The 20,966-nt window shown below is 54.2% G+C and overlaps 7 protein-coding genes across 7 annotated transcripts; 3 read left to right on the top strand and 4 right to left on the bottom strand.

The window, feature by feature from the left end:
* Positions 1 to 906: 906 nt before the first annotated feature.
* MAM_01598 (uncharacterized protein) lies at positions 907 to 2,975 on the bottom strand (the record flags this gene model as incomplete). The annotated part of the gene is made up of 3 exons (XM_040820397.1): positions 907 to 932; positions 982 to 1,960; positions 2,019 to 2,975. The coding sequence occupies 3 exons, from the start codon at positions 2,973 to 2,975 to the stop codon at positions 907 to 909; spliced, it is 1,962 nt and encodes a 653-aa protein (XP_040681885.1).
* Positions 2,976 to 3,792: 817 nt separating this feature from the next.
* On the top strand, positions 3,793 to 5,594 carry MAM_01597 (Longin-like protein; the record flags this gene model as incomplete). The annotated part of the gene is made up of 5 exons (XM_040820396.1): positions 3,793 to 3,795; positions 3,855 to 4,298; positions 4,387 to 4,580; positions 4,642 to 5,443; positions 5,505 to 5,594. The coding sequence occupies 5 exons, from the start codon at positions 3,793 to 3,795 to the stop codon at positions 5,592 to 5,594; spliced, it is 1,533 nt and encodes a 510-aa protein (XP_040681884.1).
* Positions 5,595 to 5,886: 292 nt separating this feature from the next.
* MAM_01596 (WD40 repeat-like-containing domain protein) lies at positions 5,887 to 8,824 on the top strand (the record flags this gene model as incomplete). Its single annotated transcript, XM_040820395.1, has 6 exons — positions 5,887 to 6,364; positions 6,442 to 6,754; positions 6,820 to 7,396; positions 7,463 to 8,228; positions 8,339 to 8,488; positions 8,568 to 8,824. 6 exons carry the CDS (start codon positions 5,887 to 5,889, stop codon positions 8,822 to 8,824), a joined length of 2,541 nt encoding a protein of 846 aa, XP_040681883.1.
* Positions 8,825 to 8,982: 158 nt separating this feature from the next.
* Positions 8,983 to 10,305, bottom strand: MAM_01595 (Gtr1/RagA G domain containing protein; the record flags this gene model as incomplete). The annotated part of the gene is made up of 3 exons (XM_040820394.1): positions 8,983 to 9,841; positions 9,898 to 9,999; positions 10,046 to 10,305. The coding sequence occupies 3 exons, from the start codon at positions 10,303 to 10,305 to the stop codon at positions 8,983 to 8,985; spliced, it is 1,221 nt and encodes a 406-aa protein (XP_040681882.1).
* A 2,194-nt stretch (positions 10,306 to 12,499) lies between these two features.
* MAM_01594 (MIF domain containing protein) lies at positions 12,500 to 13,571 on the bottom strand (the record flags this gene model as incomplete). Its single annotated transcript, XM_040820393.1, has 3 exons — positions 12,500 to 12,694; positions 12,762 to 13,145; positions 13,194 to 13,571. The coding sequence occupies 3 exons, from the start codon at positions 13,569 to 13,571 to the stop codon at positions 12,500 to 12,502; spliced, it is 957 nt and encodes a 318-aa protein (XP_040681881.1).
* A 772-nt stretch (positions 13,572 to 14,343) lies between these two features.
* MAM_01593 (uncharacterized protein) lies at positions 14,344 to 15,065 on the bottom strand (the record flags this gene model as incomplete). Its single annotated transcript, XM_040820392.1, has 2 exons — positions 14,344 to 14,655; positions 14,736 to 15,065. The coding sequence occupies 2 exons, from the start codon at positions 15,063 to 15,065 to the stop codon at positions 14,344 to 14,346; spliced, it is 642 nt and encodes a 213-aa protein (XP_040681880.1).
* Positions 15,066 to 19,641: 4,576 nt separating this feature from the next.
* On the top strand, positions 19,642 to 20,582 carry MAM_01592 (uncharacterized protein; the record flags this gene model as incomplete). Its single annotated transcript, XM_040820391.1, has 2 exons — positions 19,642 to 19,794; positions 19,905 to 20,582. The coding sequence occupies 2 exons, from the start codon at positions 19,642 to 19,644 to the stop codon at positions 20,580 to 20,582; spliced, it is 831 nt and encodes a 276-aa protein (XP_040681879.1).
* Between the last annotated feature and the right edge of the window lie 384 nt (positions 20,583 to 20,966).

Raw genomic sequence — 20,966 nt, 5'->3', positions numbered from 1 at the left:
CCATATTACCCAACCGTCTTTGCTTCATCATCTTGGTGCTACTAGTACTATGCGTCGATGCCAAGCTTTGCCTTGACGGGACATAGGACACAAGTAGGGACTTCGCCGGCACTTTACGCGCTCGTCAACGTGGAGTTTCACACAGCATCTGAAATCATTACCCGCCTTGTCTATCTTGTCCGACATAATCGGTATCCTACCAACGCCGAGCTGATGCATATTGATTGCTAGGCATCGCCATCCCGACTACAATAGCAGACCGCTGAGACGCACCTCTGACGCAACCAGCTGTCGAATCGGTTCAGGGCGCTTCACCCGAGCAAGATTGAGAGTATACTTCACCTCGTAGTTGATAATACCAATCATCCGCCCTATTCGTTTTCCCTGTCCTCTTTTTTTTTCTTTTTTTCAAACCATGATGATTGAGACGAAGACGGCTTGCTCCCCCTCCTAGCTAAACGTTATCTACTGCCAAAACCCTAACTGTTTCAGCTTCTTGTGAAAATCGGGTATCGTGTTATATTAGAGTAAAGCAGGCCAAAAGCATACTCCTCCCCAGGAAGGACGAGATCCTCCTGAGATATCCATCCCACAGCCACATGCGATTGGCGAAGCTGCTTTGAACGATTAGTAAAGTCTGCTCTGTCCTACCTTTTCCAAATGAATCCTGGGCTCCAGCAAAAGCAGTAGGCGAGTGAGTATTGGGCCATCATCTTTTCCGGCTCCGCCAAGATCGCGGTCAAGATCCTCAAAAAACGTGTTCATCATGTCTGAGTTGGACTGCATCATCAGTCCGCCATGTTAGGGGAAGGGCATGGGGCCGTTTCGCCTGATACAAAAAATCTGTAGGGGAGGGAGGGGAAAGAGGTTAGCATCACGTGTGTGGCTCTTTTTTTTTGCCTTGGTTCAGTCTGAGCGTTGGCGCTTGACATCTATCCAGAGGTTAGCTCAGTTCGACAATGGGATCCATACATCACACACTTTGGTTATCCTCGGAACCAAACCCGTCATCTCCACGGGCTCGTTTGCCGGCACTGGATGACTCGTCCCCCGCGACTTCGTCTTGCAGACGAGGTTCCGCATCATCTCCCCAGTCAATTTGTGCGCCGTCATCTTGCTCAATGAGGTCGCCCACAGCGGCTTGGTCAATCATGGCATCGAGAGCCGCAAGTTCTTCGCCATCATCCTTCAACGTCGTAGTCGTGGTACTGGCATCAGTGGCACAGGGTTTTGCATTGGCGTCCTCCAAATAATCTTGGGTAGACTGCCCAACCGCCCCGGCTACGTCACTGTCGGCCAACTCCAAGGTCTCATCGAAGTCCGGGTCAATCAGATCGTGAACCTCGTCTCCTGGGTCTTGAGAACCTCCTTCAGGTACCTGGTCCTCATCCACCTCGCCATCTCCCACGTCGTCTTCTGGAGCGAGTGCGCCTGAGGCCACCGCTTCGTCAAAAAGTGGAGACACTTCTGCCGGTTCTCTCATCGCGTTGCCATATGGAGGGACAAGATCCTCGAGCTCGTTGGCAGGTCCGTCGTCTCCATAGTCCCTTGCAGTGCTTCCTTCTTGATCCGATAGTGAGTCTTCATCTACGAGCCGCTCCGACGTTTTCCCGCCAGTTGCTTGGCCACTCAACGTGTCCCCAACTCCTTGTGCGGTGTGGTCTTCAAGAGAGCTGTGATCGTCGTCCGAATGGCTACTCAGATTCTCGCCAGCTGAGATATCCCTAAGGCCAGTAGTGCGTGGTACAGGTGGTTGGAACAGATGAATTACTTCATCCAGTCCCTTGCCTTCAGTAGCACTCTCCATTAAAAAGTCGAATCGTCTGCCCGCACTAGGTCTAGTAAAGAGATATGTGTAGAGCGGTCGACTACTTTCAGGATCCTGGTTTTTGACCAAAATGTCAAAAACTTCGAGGATTTGCCTCAAGCTGATGTTGCACAGAAATTCTGGAGGTGATGACTGACAAGTTGTTAGCTGTCGATTCTGCCTGCAAGCTTGGTTTGTTGCCCAGACTTACTTCTGCAAACTCCAGCCCAAGTTCATCGACTTGAAATACAAGGTCATCTTCAGGAAGGAGTTCGTTCGCCAACTCGTCTCGTAAGCCACTCAATACTGACTTGAGGCTATAATCCAAAACTGAAAGCTGGGAGAAGAAACCCTCGGAGGAGAGCGAGAAAAATGGAAACTCATCTCCCCTGTATTGCACTGTGATTGCTGGAACATCATTCTCGTCAACGTCGGAGCATTCTAGGTCCACAAGAAGATCTTGATCGCCGTCGTCCTGCAGATCCGCATCGTCTCCGATTTCATCGCCAGCTGCTTCAAGCTCCTCAGACTGGGAATCTTCGGCTTCGGCGGCGCCACCATCGTTTAAGCCGGAAGCAACTTGATGTTCTGTTTCGGAATTGGATGGTTGATTTGGAGACATATGTTGGCCATTACTAGCAGTTGTTTCATGATCCTGCGAGCCCGCCTCCACTGGATCGTCCTCCTGTTCCCAGCTTATTTCATGATCATCGGCTTTGCGGTTCGGATCTCCGAGTCCCTGGACCTCCTCACCATGGACAGTCTCTTCTTCTGACTGCCGTTGTTCCGATGCAGTTCTTTTCTCGTCATCATTGATGGCCACCGGCGTATCGTCTTGCGTAGGTTCGTCAAAATCGTAGTCTATTTCGTGGGAGGCTTGTCGGCTCGCATCATGACCCTCACCAGTGGTTCCTGACTCTAGTCGGGGACTTTCCGTCTCGTCTTGTTCGCCACTCTCGAAAAAGTCCACTTCGTCGGGGGCATCGTCTTCACCTGCGGTTTTAGTGCTCATTTTCCCCAACACGACTTCTTCGGCACCATACACGGCGTCTGTAGTTTCTTCATGGATCAAGAGCTTCTCAGTGTCACTGTCATAGTTGATTAGATCATCATCCAGGTGTCTTTCAAGGCCAACCTGAGATGCCATGTTGACCTCCATTTCGGCCATGTGGGCAGGACAGGCGAGCCTGTTGGTTGTCCCAACTTCTCGCGGGCGGTTGCAAATGAAAGTGCCGTAGGTTTGACAGGGGCCGGGAAACGGTCAGGCAAATAATGTGAGTTCTGCTGGCGATGTGCAGCCTTCTTTCTGGGGCTGGTCGGCAGCTCCTATGTCGCGTCGCCCCTTGGCAGATGCGTCACGGTAGTTGAGTTTGGGGATCGGGATGCTGGCAAGCCGAAAATAAATCGGTTGTCACAAGTCTCAAGACAAGCATGGGTTAAGATGATATCAGGGTGAGAAGACGATGTTGAGAAAATGATTGCTCCCGCTGGGATGAGGTTTCTCAGGCAGTGAGAACAAAAGCTGCTGTCACAACTTAATCACGGGGCGAAACCGCAGCTCGATTGCTGACTTGGAGAAGTGGAGTGGATCTCAGCCCCAGAGACAAAAGGACAGACAGAAAAGACAAAATGGACAAACGAGCGACGACAGCAAGAACGGGTGGAAACACCTTGCCCAAGGCGGGATGGACAGGTTGTGTATCACACCGAAGTACGGAGTACTGGAAAGTGATATCAATACTGGTTGAGATGCTGGTAGCAAGACTTGACTGGGACGTACGGAGTGGCAGTACGGTTACGTACCCACCTCCCTTGCCCCTTCCCGGGCTGGCTCTGCCCCACCGCCAAGTCAACACACCTGACTTTGGGGACTTGGAATATTGGCCAGCTCGAAGGACGCACGCCCGCCATTGAACAGGATAACAACCGGCCCTCCTGACGATTGCAGCTCAACGTTCCTAAATTGTCATATTCGAACTGTCAAGATGGTACGCGCAGCATTGTCGAGAACTTCCACGGTATTTCCATCTTTGCTAATTGCCGCCAGGTCGTTCTCGCGGCGTCAATCTGCACCCGCGGCGGGAAAGCTGTCCTTTCCCGCCAGTTTCGAGAGATGCCACGATCGCGGATAGAAGCCCTCCTCGCCTCATTCCCAAAGCTGGCCGACAGCAGCACCCAGCACACCACCGTCGAGCAGGACAATGTTCGATTTGTCTATCAGCCTCTTGACGAGCTTTACATGGTCCTCGTCACCAACAAGCAGTCCAACATTCTCCAGGACATCGACTCCCTCCACCTGTTCGCTCAGGTCGTCACCAGCGCATGTCGAACGCTTGACGAAAGAGAGATTGTCCGAAATGCCTACGAACTTCTCAGTGCCTTTGATGAGGTGGTCACGCTTGGGTACCGGGAAAACCTCACAATGAGCCAGATCAAGACCTTTTTGGAAATGGAAAGCCATGAGGAGCGCATTCAGGAGATCATCGCTAGAGTACGTCTGCCATTGTAGCCGTCATTCGCTGTCATGACATGGCTTTTTAGCGGTTTCTTTGCCGCTCGCATACTAATGCCATTTGTAGAACAAAGAGCTCGAGGCTGCTGAGGAGCGAAAGCGAAAGGCCAAGCAACTTGAGATGCAGCGTAAGGAGTCTGCCAGGGGTAGCCGTGGAATGCCACGAACTCCGGTTTATCCGACATACACGCCTCCTTCCAGGCCTAGCGGTACCGATTCATACAATTCATATGAGGCTGAGAAAAACAAGACATATAACAAGTTGGTTCAATCTCCAAATCTGCTCTGCCTATTAGACCGTGTCCAACTAACCCACGTTCAGGCCTCTTGCACCCAAAGGGAAAGGCATGCAGCTAGGAAAGAAGTCCAAGACTACGGACATGTTTGAGAGAGTTCGCGGCGACATGGGCGGCGAAATCGATGACAGCCCGCTTGTAGCTCCTGCGGCGGCTGCTGGCGAGGCCATGGAAGCCCGGGTCTCATCAACTCTTGATCGCGATGCTGTTCATGTCACCATCTCTGAGTCGATTAGCGCCAGCCTCTCCAGAGAAGGTGCTGTCAAGTCATTGTCCATCAGTGGCGATCTTTCTCTTCGCATCTCCGATCCCAGTCTCACCAAGATCAAGCTTGGCCTGCAGGCCGTCACATCCCACGGCGCGCAATTCCGTACACACCCCAATGTCGACAAGAACTTGTTCAACGGGTCCAAGACGATTCAGATGAGCAACACAGCACGTGGGTTCCCCGTCAACAATTCAGTTGCTGTCTTGCGATGGAGAGCCTCACCAAAGCCGGACGACACCAGGTCGTGTCCCATCACCTTCACTGTGTGGATCAACGACAATGGTGGCAAATACAATGTCACAGTGGAATATGAGCTTAGCGGCGGCGACGCTCTGAGAGATGTCAGCGTTGTCATGCCCTACTCTGGAAACGAGCCGGTCGTGTCTAGCTTTGACGCGGCCTACGAGGTCTCTGGAGATGTGCTGGAATGGAATATCGGCTCGGTGGATGATGAGAACGCCAGTGGTGCCTTTGAATTCGAGGCTGAGGGGAGTGATGAGAACGATTTCTTCCCCATGACCGTGAGGTTCAGCAAGACGACACCATATGTCGATGTTGATGTGAGTCTTGTCAAGCAACAGGAGAAGTTGGGCGGCGGGCAGATGCTAACTCGACGTACAGGTCAAAAAGGTATCCCTGTTGGAGGAGGATGAGGAGATTGCATTCTCGAAAGAGGTCAAGTCTACCGCAGACAACTACTCTGTCGAGTAGACATGAAGAGGGTGAAGGGACTCGAGGGCTAGTTTTCAATACAATAGCAAGGAGATTCGTATTTTGTCATGATTGCACAATTTGTCATGATTGCACAAGACGACGCAGGCGTAGTGAGGGTCAGTCGGCGGTGAGGCCACATGATTGAAGAAACAAAAAGTCGGTTCGACAAGTGTGATGGGATGTATTTTCGAAGCCTGGGATAATAGACTTTTTGCTCTTTTAAGGAAGAGGAGGAAAATAGTAAGGACCAAAAAACGAGTAAGTCAAGTCGAACGTGGACGGACAAACCATGCATATGCATTGCATGGGTGGGGTTCGTTTGTCTGTCGGTCGATTTGGGCAGCTCCAACTCCAAAACACCGCCAACCTCACCATTCAAGTCACCCCATCCATCTCTGTTCACGCCGTCGACCTCGACGCAGCAACTGGTGTCGACACGATATTGCCGCTCCGTAGCTATGGGCTGTGCCGCGAAAGTCCCCTCTTTGACTCGTTGAGACGGCGCTCCGTCGACCGTGATAACGAACGTATGGCCGAGCCAAGGCGACTCGCGCTTCACAGCGAGACTGAGCTCGAGTCCAGAGCCCCCGTGGGTTTCCCGTCGAGTTGTCCCACGCTCGACCTGTCCGCCACGTGGGATGCCACCGACAGAAGTCTCTTCGTTTTCAGGCCGCCCCGTCAAGCTGTTTCCAGAAGCCACCAAGTTGGGGCGCCGGCGCCGGGCACGCAGCCGCCACAAGTGGTGACGGTGACGTGGAAACCAGATGGTAAGCCCCGGAGGCGGCCTCTCTGCATGTTGACAACATTGAATCTGAACAGACGCGGCTCACACGACCCGAATCAGGTCAATTCCTAGCAGTGGGATGGAGCGACGGCGTTGTCAGGCTCGTGGGCTTGGAGACTAACAAAGCTGCTCATCACATCCCCGTGTGCGAAGGGACCGACGCCAACATCTCCTGTATCGGCTGGGCAAGCTGCAGTGTCGCAAGCACATCGCCGCGGGACCTTCCAATACGCTCCAGTCATGGCTTGTCCCGAGATCGAACCGCTTCGGACGGCGATTTGCCTCCCAACCTCCCCCAGGAGCTCGCCTTCCTCGAGGTTGACACCGCCTTACCCAAGATCAGTCCCTTGCCTACCAGTAGTGCTGGCGCAGAGTGAGTTGATCGCCCGTCTCACTCCCTGGGCAAAAAGTGCACAGCAGGCTCATGACTGTTTCCAGTGATGATGCAACCGTATTCACATTACGGACAGGGATTGAGTTCTTGTTCCAGCCGCCCAGGCGGGAGGAGTATGATCAAGTCAACATCATGGCCGTGGGGACCGACGACGGCAAGCTGCAGCTAAACATTTACGACTCCTTCGTTGTTGGAGCATTCTCCAGTCCCGTGTCGGACTCGCCAGGCACGCCGTACATGATTTCTCACGCCGCCCATCCGCACCTAACAACACACGCTCTGGTCTTTGCGCGTACACGGACGGAGCCGGAACACCTCCATCTAGTCCCGATGGATCTCCCCTTCATTTCTTCGTCCCCGATTAATCTGTGCCTGTTGGCATCCAAGTTGACGACGCTCCAGAAACTGCTTCGGTATATCAGACAAACCCAACTGCACATGCAAGTCGAGTGGAAGAATACGCGAGAGCTACCTACCCGATTTCTGCGCAGTGTGCAGGGGGATCTGGAAGAGCTTCCAAGCGGGCCCCGGGGCATCGTCCCAGCACTGTATCACACCGTGGTGACTGGACACGCGTACGAGCCGGTGCGAGAATGGCTGGTCGATAGTCTCGCAGAACGTGTACGAGCTTTTCCAACCTCCGACGCGAGAGCGCTGTATGTACTCTAACGCCAAGTCTTCCAACAGGGCCACAAGCGATGGGACAAGGCCGTCGTCTCTGGCCTCGAAAATCTCCGCAGCCTAGTGCACGAGAATTTTCTCCCAGCATTGGAGCGCTGTGCCATTATCCTCAGTCGTCTGCGCGGTCTGGCCCAGTTCCACGACGACAGAGACGATATTGGATACTCGGTGACTCAAATTAGCCGGCTTCTCGACATAATCGGCTGTCTCAGCTTGGTTGGCCACAAGATACTGTCCAACGTGATGGACGAGCTGGAGCATTTCAACGCGTTTTCCACATGGCTACGATTTCAGATTGATCGTCTGGCTTCATCCAGCACGGCAGCAGACGAGCTCACTGAAAAAGAGGCAACTCTGGACACGTCAAAGGTTCTCACGTACATTGAGAGATATCTCACAAGCAGCCCACTGCACGTGTACTTTGACGAGGTCTCGCAGCAAGACTGGCGGGCCGACTTGGCTCACCTCGAAGACGGTGTCGGCCTGTTATCCATCCTTGACGCGCAGCTGAGGAAACAAGAGTCCGGCCAAGCATCCCGAAGAGCTCTCCAGCACGTAGGCTTCTTGGTATCGTACGTGACGACTTGCTCCAACCAACTATTCAAGGATATGGCAGAAGCTACGAAGCGAAGCGTGCGGTTCGGCAGGGCTGTCAGGCTGTCCATCGGCCAACCCATCACACTGATGGACACCCGAATATGCCATACTAGCAAAAACGCAAGTCGCCCGAATTTTCGCCCCTTGATTCAGAATAGGTACAAAACTAACCAGTGTACAGACAGGAAGGATATATATGGCGCTAGCATCAAAGTCATCCAGCGATAGGGGCAAGTATACAGTAGCCGCGTGCAACAGATAAAGCACATCTCTAATGGAGAGCAGTCTACCTATTTCGGTCTGGTGTCGACATCAAGAACGGCATCAGCAGTAACCCGCAGACTACGTCGACGTGCATTCGTCTTGAAGACAGGAAATTGGTCGACTTGAAGTTTTTAAATGACGAGACCTTGGTCCTTTTGTGTACTCAAACTGGTACTTGTGCCTGATTCTTTTGTTTTCCCCTCACCCCTGTACCATTCTCGACATCTTGGCACCTTCTAATTCCAATCAGATAACAATTCCATCGTCGCACTGGCCCCAGTGGAATCCGAGCACCTCAAATACAAGGCCTACGACTCATCTTCGGATGAGATACCAACTGTCGGGCTAGCCGGTTTGCAAGAGTTTGTCATTCCTACAGAGTACGCCATGCGACCTGTTCGAATGGAAGTCCACGACAAGACCGACCTTCGAGGAGAGCTTCCAATCAGAATTTACATGTTGTCGAGTAACAGGACGACGTGGCGGACGTTTACAATCCCGCAGTGATACCAGTTGTGATAACCCTCAGTAAAGACATGTGAAATAGACCATCAATCATCAAGTCGCTGTATGCGATGAGAAATATCCAAAGTTGTCGGCGTGACATCCTATCATGATGATACATTTGGAGTCGTGCATCACCACATGGGTCGGCTCTGGTGACGCTACTTTCGTGGTTTCGTAATGTTGAAGAACTCTGTCAACCCCTCCACGACGGCCTCGACATTCATGTTGACCAAGGGCATTCTGTCGTATGAATCATCTCTCATGATGGCAACCAGGGCCAAGTAACGGTCCACCTCCCTCAACATAATGGGCTTATTGCTATCGTGCAAAACGAGACAGCTCTCAGCCGTAGGACAGCCAATCTGCTCATCAAGTTTGGCATTCCATGGGTCTCCTTCCAATTTCTTAAGATTCTCGTCACTACGCTGCCACGTGCCATACACCTCTGTGATATCGATGATGACATCAATGTAGTCGCTGCAAATCTCGTAGCTTGCCATGTCGGCCGTTGCGCTGTCCGTAGCAATATAAATCTTGGAAAGCACATCGAACAGATATGCCTTTTCAAAGCGGCAGGTTCGACAGAGATTGGTAAGCATGGACTCGAGCGTCCCTAAGCGAGGAATGAGTTTCTGTATGACTTTGCTAAAGGCCTCGAAAATGGAATGGTTGTAAATGGATGTAAGGTGAAATGTAACCGGCGCGTTTTCGAATCCGTGATCAGACAATTCGTCTTGGATGCGGATGGTGATGTCGCGCTGGATATCAAGCTTGTAGTCGTCGGAAAGGCCGTCGACTTTGTGTATAAATACTTCAATGTTGATATTGGGGTAGCCGCGTTGCAAGAAGAGGATGGTGGCGTTGAGGCGGGACACGGCCTCGAGATAGTCGTCTTGGGCATCGATTACCCAGATGAGGGCGCCAATCTCACCAAAAATGGCATCCACATCAAAATTGGCGTTGTCGAAAACATCAATTTGCCCTGGAAAGTCCCAGACTTGGAAGTCCATGAAGGATCTAGCGGTTTTGTTAGCAGCTCAATGGGCTGAAAATAAAAAGTCATGGTTTCTTACGCCATAGAGTCCTTCTGTATCCGTGCTGTCGACTCCAAGAAAAGGGTCTCATTGGGAGGTAGCTTATGAAACACAACGCTCGAAATGGAGGATTTTCCACTCCTGCAGAGCTGTTAGTACGATGATTACCGTCCTTACTGAGACGAACAGCACTCGCCTTCTCTGGCCCATCAATAGAAGCCTAGGCTTTCCCTTGGGAGCCAAAGCCAAGGTGGATTGGCCGCGTTTTGCAGCTGCGGCCCGTTTAGCAGCATCTTTGTTTCGCGCGCCAGTAGAGGACTGTATTTGGATACGTTGTAAGATTAGTTCGGCTGGACTCATGATGCCAGAGGATGAACGGGCTGTTAGATTGGTATCGTCGCCCAATTCTGCAAGCAGGGTTTCGCGTAGAGGGGGGTTGAGCGTCATCGCAAAGCATGTATCAAAGGCAAGTGTTGAGGTACTGCGCACAAGATCACGAATGAAGAACGGACAATGGCAAACTTAATAGCCACCAGTTGAGCCAGCGCTTGCTGACAGCTTGGGCGAAGAGTGAAGCAAATGCCAATAGCAAAGTGGTCGGCTTGCCGAATATATCTGGCAAGACTCTCGTCATGGTCCACCACCCGACCAAACAACAGCCAACACAACTCTTACAAGTGCGAGTGCCATGTCACGAGGCCAAATGAATGTTGCTACCCAAATGGCCAAGACGTATGGGTTTTCGTCACCCAAGGCGGCCGCCACAGTCTCACGAGAAGCGATAGACTCGGGATTATCTGAGATATGAGAGCTCCCGGGGCAAGGCAGTGGCCGGTATTTGTCGTGTTGTCATCTTATATTAAGCGATACAAGCCACGCTGCTTGGTCTGGTCCCGACCTGGATGCGCTAGCGACCAGGCGTACGGCGAGTCATTTGGACAGATCAGAATCAATTGAGCAAGGACCCTCGGAGCAGTACGTCGTTGAGGCTCGGCGCGAGGCGCGAGGCAACGTGGTCGACCCATGACGGAGATATCCTTGCATCGGCCTCCAGATCGTCATGGAACCCGACGAGAAGTCGCATACGGTGCGATGCAGCAGCGAAATTGCAACAGCATGGACAGTCCACTAGTTGCATCACGCCAGCCCGGCCACACGATGCAAAGGAAAGTCTTCGTCGTGGAGTGGCCAGAAAGCGAAGATGCAAGCCAATGGTGCCGCTGTGTAACCCCTGTCGAGCACGCCACTCGGCAGCTTGAAAAGGGTATCGGAGTTGAACCGAGCCAAAACAATGAGGAAGAGACGAGGGCCAGCGTCGAATCTTTAGCTGTTGCCGAACTTGCGAGCCCAACGGTGATTTTCCCCTCTGCGCACCTAATGGAAACGAAGCAGGCAGTGGCTTGCACCAGTGTGCAGAGAAAACATTAACAGGACGTGCGAGCATGCAAGTCACTCACCTCCATTCTGGCAAGGCGGCGATCCCAATGGTTGGGAGATAGCCTGGGGCTCTCCGGGACACCCAAGCAGGCGCTTTGAAGAGTCGGGCGAACGAGCGAGTCTGCGAGTCCAGGTGATTTTGGGCCAAGATAGAACCGTGCAGCCGATATATGACCAGGGGTTGTCGGCGGTCAAGCTGAAGCTCAAGCGAGGTTGGAATAGGCCCCAGGGTCAGGACCAAGACGGAGAGGGAGAGTAAGTAGCACTCCGTACACAACCGAGTATGTTGGTTATCAAGTCCAGGAAGATGCACCGCCGTGTGGCGTGGCCTTGGGGGCGCCCGGGAGTGTTGCTGAAGCGGATTGCTCTGTGGATGAGATGGCGATGGTTGATGGTGCACCTAGAGGCCTCATGGACAGAGAGAGCAAGCACATGAGGAGGTTCAAGGCGGATTGACGATGAAGCTTTGAGGATGGAAGCAGCTATTGGCTAATTGGATGAAGAGTTGCTCTCAACATTCGGGGTAATGAATTATAGGGCGGGTTGGCTGGCTGGCTTTGTTGGCAGGAGACAAGAGGGTGATTGTGATTGGCCCGTGCCATGTGTGCGCCTTCCGCAGGCGGTCAATTGTGGGCCGGCAATCAAACGAAGATGCAAAGCCAAGCAAGGCAAGGCAAGGCAAGGCAGGTCCATGTCCGGTTGGCGCCTCGTGCAGGAAATGCCGACCTGACGACATCTTGTCCGCGGCAATCTCAAGCTTGATGCCCAGCTTCATCGTGGCACAAAGCACTTGGCCGGCAACGAGGACGGAAATCGCCCACCTCATACCTCATACGTGCAGGGGCATCAATTGCACATTACCGAGTACGGACTACGGAGTACGGAGTACCATCGCGTCTATTCTTCTACCCTTGTCAACAGCCGGGTGATCGGGATTCAGGACTCAGCAGCCAACTCGTCCGAGCCTCCTCGTATCGAGCGTCATGTCATGGCATGACGAACTATCGCCATGAAAGCAACCCGGCCCTCTGGTCGGTCTGTATCCTAGGACAACAGACCACCCAAGACTGGTCACATTATGCACGCATCCGCCATCATGGCATTTACCACTACCCACCTTCAGATGCTGACAGCGCCTCCATATACAAGTTGCCACGTCTCGATGAATGGAAGCCCTCAATTGGGCCAAAGAAATAGCTCATTGCTACTCTTTTGGTGATCTCGTGAACAGGCTTTGCATAAAAGCCTTTCTTTTGTTCCTTGTTTTCGTTCCTGATGAAGTCACCATGTCGATACTATTCTTGGGGGCCACTGCAGGTGGCATGACTGCAACGGGCGGCGCCGTATTGTCGTTTCGCCGAGACACCATGGGGTTCATCGATGCAGGTTTCCGCAGAGCCTACGACCAGACAAGATCAGACATGTTGAAATCAACACCAGAGAGAGAGACACGGCAGGATGCTCACCTTGAACTGTTGCCGCTCTCCGTTTCTGCCGTCCCCAGCTGATGCTCCCACCGCCGCGGCCAGCGTCTCTCCGCCGTAGCCCAGACGTTCCTCGACAATTGGCACGAATAGGACAAGGCCGCGTGTTGGAGTGACCCTGAGGGCTTGCTGGAGATGGGATTGGAATAACGCGGTATTCCGTCTGTTCGCATTGGCCATGACCTGATCCGGCAATGCAGTGACCGTCATGATATATGCAGGATCAAATGAGCCACCGAAGAGCAGACACATGCCGTGTTGTAAAGATATCACGATGGAGCTCATGGGGCGGCTGTAGCGGATGGACAAGTGGTATGCAAGCTCATTCATAAAGAGGTACTCGTTGGTGATCTTGATTGATTGAGCCTAGTCAGCATCGTACTGTTTGTCCGGTGCGAGACGGAGATGCCATACCACAACGCTGGTCTTGACCTCGACAGAGAGCGGCGATTCCCTTGGCAGGATAAATTCACGCCGAAGACCAATAGAGCTGCCATGAGCCGGCCTCCCTGAGATAGGCACGCGCGGTTTCGCCAGGTTCGGCCTCGGCAGGGCGCTGCCAGGGTCATGGCCGACGCTGTGACGTCTGTTGTCCGGCGCTCTCGCCTCGCCCTCCAGCACCGGCTCCAGACTGGACCGCCGCATGTGTTGGGGATTTCGTCTGTCGGCGTAGGCAAGCTGAGGGGATGGGGTGCGCCGAGAGGCATCGTCCACGATAGGAGTCGGCACATAGAGCCCATCTGCAGCCGGAGACGGCGCTCGTCGAGAGACTGGAGAGGAAACATCTGCCATTTTCAAGGCGATTTTCTCGAAACTCCACTAAGAAACGGAAGCAACCGCAGCACATCAGCGGCGATGTCACTTCTAGGTCCTCTTGAGATAATGCAACGTGGAGCGAGGCACGAAGACGGAGGAATCTGCCGGCTACTAGACCATCCAGAACGGCTGTGGAAGCTATCTGAAAGCGCGTGGCGCCCGAGTGAGAGAATGGAAGACAGGTCGGCGTAGATATGAACCTGTAACGGCCGCAATAACGCAACAAACAACGATACATGTGAATGGAGAGAGCCTCGCAACCCGAGGCTCGCGCCATGTGATTTCCATCCGCTGTGGATGGCACAGAGGGCGTAGGAATCTGGACAGGGAATAGGAACGCAATCGTTTACGAGATGACTCGCATTACTCCCATGTCGTGACACTGCTGCTGAAACATGTGTGTGTGCCACGAGCCATCGTCTAAACTTGCCCACGAAGCTGATGGAACCGGAGCGACGAGGTTTGTGGTTGGCCATGGACTCACGGGGCTCGGTAGATGTGAAAACTAGACCGATTTTGATTTTTTTGAGCAAAAAGAATAACTTTATCAGGTTGCCAAGATATCCGACTCCAATCTACTTCAGGAACGGACAAAAGACAGAACAGGCTCGAGACGTGGCTGGCCATTCAGCAGCTTTATTCCCCTTGCAAAAACGTCAGAGTATAGCGTGCCACTGTGCCAGCGTGAAGAAAGGGCAAAACGTAATCACTGATGTGCGCCATGTGCTCGAGGGATCCGAGGCATTTCCTAAGTGCAGACGACTTGCATCTTCTTCTCCATCATTGCTTGCAAGTAAGCCGTCACCAAGATGATCAATTCCAGGGGCACCAGAAGCACAGACAGGGCAACAGCAGCCTGGCTCTCTCTGCACAAGGTGCCAAAGTAGGGACGGGTGTACATGGGAACGCTTCTCCAGCGACAGGTCCAGCTGTGGAGGGAGTCGACCGACGCGGAGGCGTTGATGGCGTAGAAGAAGACCACGGTGACGAGGGAGGCGGTGAAGGCAACAACGGGGGCCGCAAGAATGGCCGCCGAGTGAGCCACGAGTCTACCTCGAACCTGAAGGGGGGGAGCGAATTCTCGTCAGAAGATGACGCAAACGACCTCGGGCGTACACACGCGCAATGACGACGACTCACAAGCTTGTTCTTGCTCGCGACCAAGGACACGGCATTCATGGCCGTTACCATCGCGCTGCCGGCAACCAACGAAGTGGTGGGCCCGATGTCAAAGTTCTCCGGCCAGAGAGGCAACAAAAAGTCGGCCGGCAAGTACGTGGCATTGTATACAGACAGAGCATCTGCGGAGAGGCCCAGGACGGCGATGCCAGCAACGAGCGCCAAGGCGGTCAATCCGGTCCGAAGACCATGGATGAGCTTGGCCCTCTGCACCCGGGAGCGAGACTGCATCTCGTTGGCGTCGACTTCGAAATCCGACGATGACAGCTCGTTTTTCAGGCTCGACGACATTGTTGTTCTCTTTTTATTTTATTTCACTTTCCGAAACGGACGGAGAGGCTTGTGCGAAAGGCGAGAAGGCTTGGTGAGCGGAAATCCCGCCGGCGAGGCAAGGAAACAGGGAGAATACTGCAAAAAGAAGGAGAACAAGACTAGATTGCCATGCTGCCATCGTCTGTCTACCTGGAGCAGGGGAAGCCGGCGGTGTTATAGATGTTGGACCATGTTCGAGCACCGCTGGACGTGACGCGCCCGGGCGCGCACATCAGCTGCCGCCGACATTTCCTGATTTGCAGACCAGTTGGATGCGTTGGTGGCTGGTCGCGGCCATGATGCTCATGCAGGATAACCGCGCTGGACGTGGTGGTGAGCCGCTTCTTGGCTCGGATTGGCCCGAGGTGCATCTGAAGTGGGTGCCATGGCGCTTAGGCAAGGCCGACGCCCAATCATGACGCGGTGCGGAGTCCATGTACAGGAGGAAGCGCCAGGCGGGACCAGGGACCAGATGGTTGTTGCCGTGATTGGTAGTTATTCCCATGGCCGAGGCACACTTACGAGGAACAGTTGACGCACATCATGCAGCCCCTTTTATTCGGGCGGTTGACGGCTTGAGACGGGGAACCAGACCTCCATGAGGCTTGGAGGCTTGAGACGAGAGGGGAGGAATGACGATGCTGTCGTTATTTCCTAAGCCGCGACGCTCGAGGTACGTAGTTGGTGCCTGACGAGAGGTCGAAGGGAGGGAAGGAAGGGAAGCTTGCTGGCAAAGGCAGCTTGGCATTGAGCACCGTGATGGTCGTCCCTTGCACGTACATGCACATTCGTCGCTGCAGGGCAAACGTCCAAGCAGGTCGAAATGCGCGCAGCAGCACCACGTTGCAACGCTCGAAAGTCATGCCAGGTAGGATATTGTCCGCAGTCACTGCCGACCGACGAGTGTTGGCTGACGTGACCGAAGGACCGATCGACCGACCGACAGACAAACAGACAGACAGGACTGTTTGTCAACGCAAGCACGACAAGACCAAGGCCAAGTGAGACAAGACAATTCAAGACGGGCCAAGACAGACGATGATTTCTCGGTACTCGAGATGCCAACCCTCTCCCATGCACCTCCATCCACTGGACGATGTACGGCGGGCTGGTTGCGCAGACGGCCCCTTTTGTCGTCTGGCCCATTTGGCCTCTTGAGTCTTGATCAAACCGTCAGGCTCCCTGGCCTGCCTGGCCTGTTCTCATTCATCCATTCCTCCCTGCTACCAGTGACCACTACCGCCGGCCGTCAATTTGCCATGTCAGGCCCGTGCAACGCCGAATCTTTTCGGATGGGGCCTCCAAACACTATCCAACAACACGGCTTCGACGAGTACAGAGTCCGGACAAGGCATTGGCATCCTTTCGATGGCCTCGGCCAAGACACACAAGACTGGCAACTGGCAACCTACCCCAGCATCCCGGTCTCGCCTCATCGGTGGCAAGCCCACGGAGCACAGACAAGGCTGGCGCCTCTTGTGTACGGAGAGTAGACAGACGTAGGAACATGCCCCGGTCGGACTGTCGCACAATGCTCGACCGAGTTGAACAGCCGCAACCGCAGCCGCAGGCTCTGACGGTGACGGTGACGGTGACGGTGACGGTGACGGTGACGCTGGCTAGTGACGAGCAAAACATGGCAAACTTTCCAAACTAACAGTAGCACGGTTCATCGATCAGGACCGCTCCGTTGCCAGGGGTACGTCTTCTCGATTCCTGGGGTTGGCGGCCTCGATGAATAGTATTGAATATTCGGGCCGCTAATAAGCAACAGCCACCGGTGAAAGCAGTCATTTGTGTAACTTGTGTTGGTGCTGACTCTCCGCGAAAAACCAGCGCCACCTTCAACGTTAAATCTCCCACCCCAGGTATTGTGGACCGTGAACGAGGCACTCATGCACGTGGTGTCTGAACGCCAACAGAACCCACTCAGGGAGACAAAGCTGCCATTTCATTGTGCTGACACGATGCTCGAGCCGGCCCAGAGGCTCGGAACGCCTGTAGCACCGAGGTTGGAATCGACTCCATGGCAGCAAAACCTTCGCCGTATTTCCGGACAACGTTTTCAGAGTTATTGTGCTTACTCTACGGAGTACGGTACTGCTATCTCATCTGTACAATACGGAGTACTCCGCACCACATATCTTTGATCCCAGCAGACTGGCAGCCAGGGCCATTTTAAATAAGTCCCCCCACCTGGACCTTGTCATACCGAAGCACTGACAGCGGGAGCTATTACGACACTATACTCTGTCTGTATGCATGGACGTGGTTTGATAGCCGCCCCCTGGTCACACACGACGAATAGCCAGGCTGGCAGACGAGGGAGGAAGTGAAGGTAACTTAACTGATGGGTGAGCTAGGCAGGCTGCTGACCGACGTTGGCCTGCAAGCCGGCCAGCCAGGGTCTCAATGGCATGACCTCATCATAGCTTCCCGACTTGTTTCCCCGTCTTCAAGAGCCTGTGCACATGATACCCTGCAAGCGGTCCCGACAGATTCGTCACCCTGGTATTTTTGGATTAGTATAACAAGAAGGAAAAAGGAAAAAGGAAAAAATGGATTCCTTTGGTACCACTACTACTACGTACTACTTCTACTACTACTCCTAGTACCACCACTACGGAGCACTACTACTAGTTGCAATGGTTTCCAAAAGGGCCCGCGCCACGCTACCCGTGTCACACAAACCGGGTGGACCTGAACGAAGCCTCTGGATAAACAGCAATCCTAGGGTCATTACCCAATCCTGTGGTAGCCCAACACGGACGGCAGATTCCAGTATTCAGCGGCAACAAACATTCTCTACAAGTACGGTACGAGGTATGGCTCCAAGAATACTGCAATACCCGACTGAAGCGGAAACCGACGGTGCTGCGGCTTGGCAAGTTGCGCGAGCGACGGCCTCGAGAGGACGACGGCCATGTGCGACCCCTGCAGGACAGGACAGGACAGGGCACTCTCCACAAGCTTTCCATACACAGAACCTTGCTCGATGTTGTTGCACCAGTTCGCGCCCATGATCCAGGTTTCCGGGTCCAGACACTACCGGAAACATTTCTTCGACCCCGGGTTAGTGGCTGATCCAGAGAACAAGCGGCATTGTTGTACCATGTGACCGAGGTTGCCGCATGGACGGCAAGCACGAAAGAAGATGGAAGCCATGCTCCCGCTTCTACTTGGCGGGCAAAGATGGCGTCTCAGCACAGGCTGATTGCTACCGAGTTGAAGTGCTCGTACGTTCCTGTCTTTTCGTGCAAGACTCCAGAGTACGTGATGATTCGGGTTTGGGACTGCGCACCCCTGGCGGTCGACTCCTTCCCCACGCCGTTGAACATGTTTCACAAGCCACAGAGTACTCAGTCGATGGCTTTTCCGACAATTGTCGCGGGACCTGCGCGCGCTTTCTTTGGAAACAGCCCCTAGCAACGTCAAGTCAGCACTGACGCTTGCGACCACAAACACCGTCACATTTGCGGCGGAACCCGGCTCAACAAGGCTGCCCAATAGTAGCTCCCTGGCGGCTTGCGAGGCTTCACCCTCCTGGGCCCAGCGGACTGATATGGCAAAAGGCCGCGCAGGGCCGATGGTGTCTACGTTCTGGCACCAAGGCTTGCCTACTGAGCCGGCTCGAAACCGTGTCTCATCCACGACCAATGGAAGCCACGACGGTGACGAAGAAGGGATAGCTCAGCAAGACGTTCAGCGAGGTGCCCACCAGGACGGACCAGCAGGGAGGGCAACAGGAGTATCTCCCATTGGCCTGGATACGGGCGGGTGGGAGGTTCCGAAGCCACCAGCAGCAGCCCCATGCACGTCCCAGCCGACGGTAGTTGCACGAAGGCAAGTCAGCGAGGCCCAGAGCCGTGCCCTGCCCTGCCGTGCCACTGGCGATTTGAGACCTCGGGAGAAGGTTCCAACGCGCACTCGGCGGTTGACCGCAGCCAGAAGAGCCGGCGGTATTAATACCAGAGTTTCTGCTGCAGCTCTGACTGCCCGGGGCGCCAGGATCATGACCGCCGAACTCAGGGCCCCGGTCCACCCGCTTGACGACGCGTGGACGTGGACGTGGACGTGGAGAGGGGGACAAGGGAAGATGGAACTCAAACTATTGCAAACTTGGCATCAACGTTGGAGGAGAGTGGAGGACGAGGTCGAGCTTGAGTGGCCGCCCCGGACACTAGGCGCACCCCGTCATGGCCCGGGTCGACGGAATCCCAGCAACCATGGCCTGCGCCGCCGTCTCGTGCGATTTCCAAGGCGTCGAACGAGGACATCTCCGAAAGGTCCGTTGTCTTGCCATTTTCGGCCGTGGCAGTAGTAGTTCCTTGCTGTCCATCTCGGTGCCCCTAATTTAAACATGCCTGCGGCCAGTCCAGACGCGGCATGTCATCTTTGGCAAGCTCGGCCTGCAGAGGCTCCCAGACATGAGTTATCTTGGTTGTCCTCTCAAGTATAACAGCTCCCCGCCCACCTACCCCTCAGCGGGAAGGCCAGACGGGGCGAGAGGAGAAGACGACGGTCAAGCGTACAACTACTACAATCACTTCCTTCCATGTCGGCTCACTTGACTTGTCCCCGCGCTCGCCTGGACAAGATGGGAGCTCTCTGCCATCCGACGCAGCCGTCTGCAGTCCGAACACCCGGGATGGATGACGAGACGGCGAAGCTGGGCAAGGGTCCCGAGGCTGAAAAGCCTGCTGAATTTGTAAGTCCTCTTGTGAGGTGGTGGCCGTGTGTGAAGCGCATGCATGCTGCGGCCGTGTTGTCGTGGCTCTCGAGACTGACGACACTTGCCTCCCTGCTCATGGGTCACAGCCGCTGTTCTCCAAACTTCCGCCAGAGCTTCGCCTCAAGATATGGAACCTTACTCTGCCCTCTCTGAGACTGGTGTCCATTCACTGCGGCGCCGATTCGCCTTCGCTCTGCTATCCACAACATCACACTACCAAGCCATCATTTACCGGCTGCACCTCTGATGTTGCGATACCCGTCAACATGCACGTGTGCACCGAGTCTCGAGCCGAAGCATTCAAGAGTTTCCAGTACGCCTTTGGTTTCGTGCGCACCCCGGGACACATCATCTTCAATCCGGATAGCGACATTCTTTACTTCGGACCTCGACAAGGATACATGGCTGCCGACGCTCAATTCCACACCTGCATGTCAATGTGCGACCCGGCACAATTGGCCCTCGTGCGCCGAATCGCCGTCAGCGATGCTCTGTTCTGGGTTGACCGCGTATACAGCTCCACGGCGGCCGCGAGCCTGACAACAAACGTCATCAAACAACTGGCATCACGAATGCCTGCGTTGGAGCACATGATATTCGTGCCCCGTGAACAGGACGAGGCGACGGACCCAGCATTGACGGAAGAGAGAATGAGCTGCCAGATTCACATGGCCATACACACTGTCTGCCAAGAAGACTTGCACTGGCGCCCGCCGCCCTGGACAGTCATGTCTTTGCGGAAGCTAACCGCAGCCTGCGGATGAACGTGAACAGGTTGAGAGGACAGTACCACCAGTCCGAGGAGAAAAGCAAAGAGTGGTCTTGACTCAAGGCTGAGACACGACGGCCCATAACCTTGACTCGCCAAGCCATGTATGGAGTACATACCACTGCAGAGAATCAAGTGTTGGTGGTTTGAGCACGGCCTTGTGACAGGAATCATCCGCTTCACAAAAGAGATGGACGAGATGGATCGTCGCCTAACCCTCGCCACCCCTCGCCACCATTTCTCGCCTTGGCGCGGCCCTCAGTGACACGGGAGATGCCTCCCTCCCCTGCGTCGGAGCTTTTCAACCCAATGTTGCAGTCGCATGTCTTTGCGGGCTGCGGTCTGACCCACCCAGACTCTGCTGGTGCTCTTGGCCGTT

This window comes from Metarhizium album (assembly GCF_000804445.1).
Source record: "Metarhizium album ARSEF 1941 chromosome Unknown scaffold_2, whole genome shotgun sequence".
In the NCBI taxonomy this organism is placed as follows: Eukaryota; Fungi; Ascomycota; class Sordariomycetes; order Hypocreales; family Clavicipitaceae; genus Metarhizium; species Metarhizium album.
This window is presented reverse-complemented; position numbering and strand designations above follow the sequence as displayed.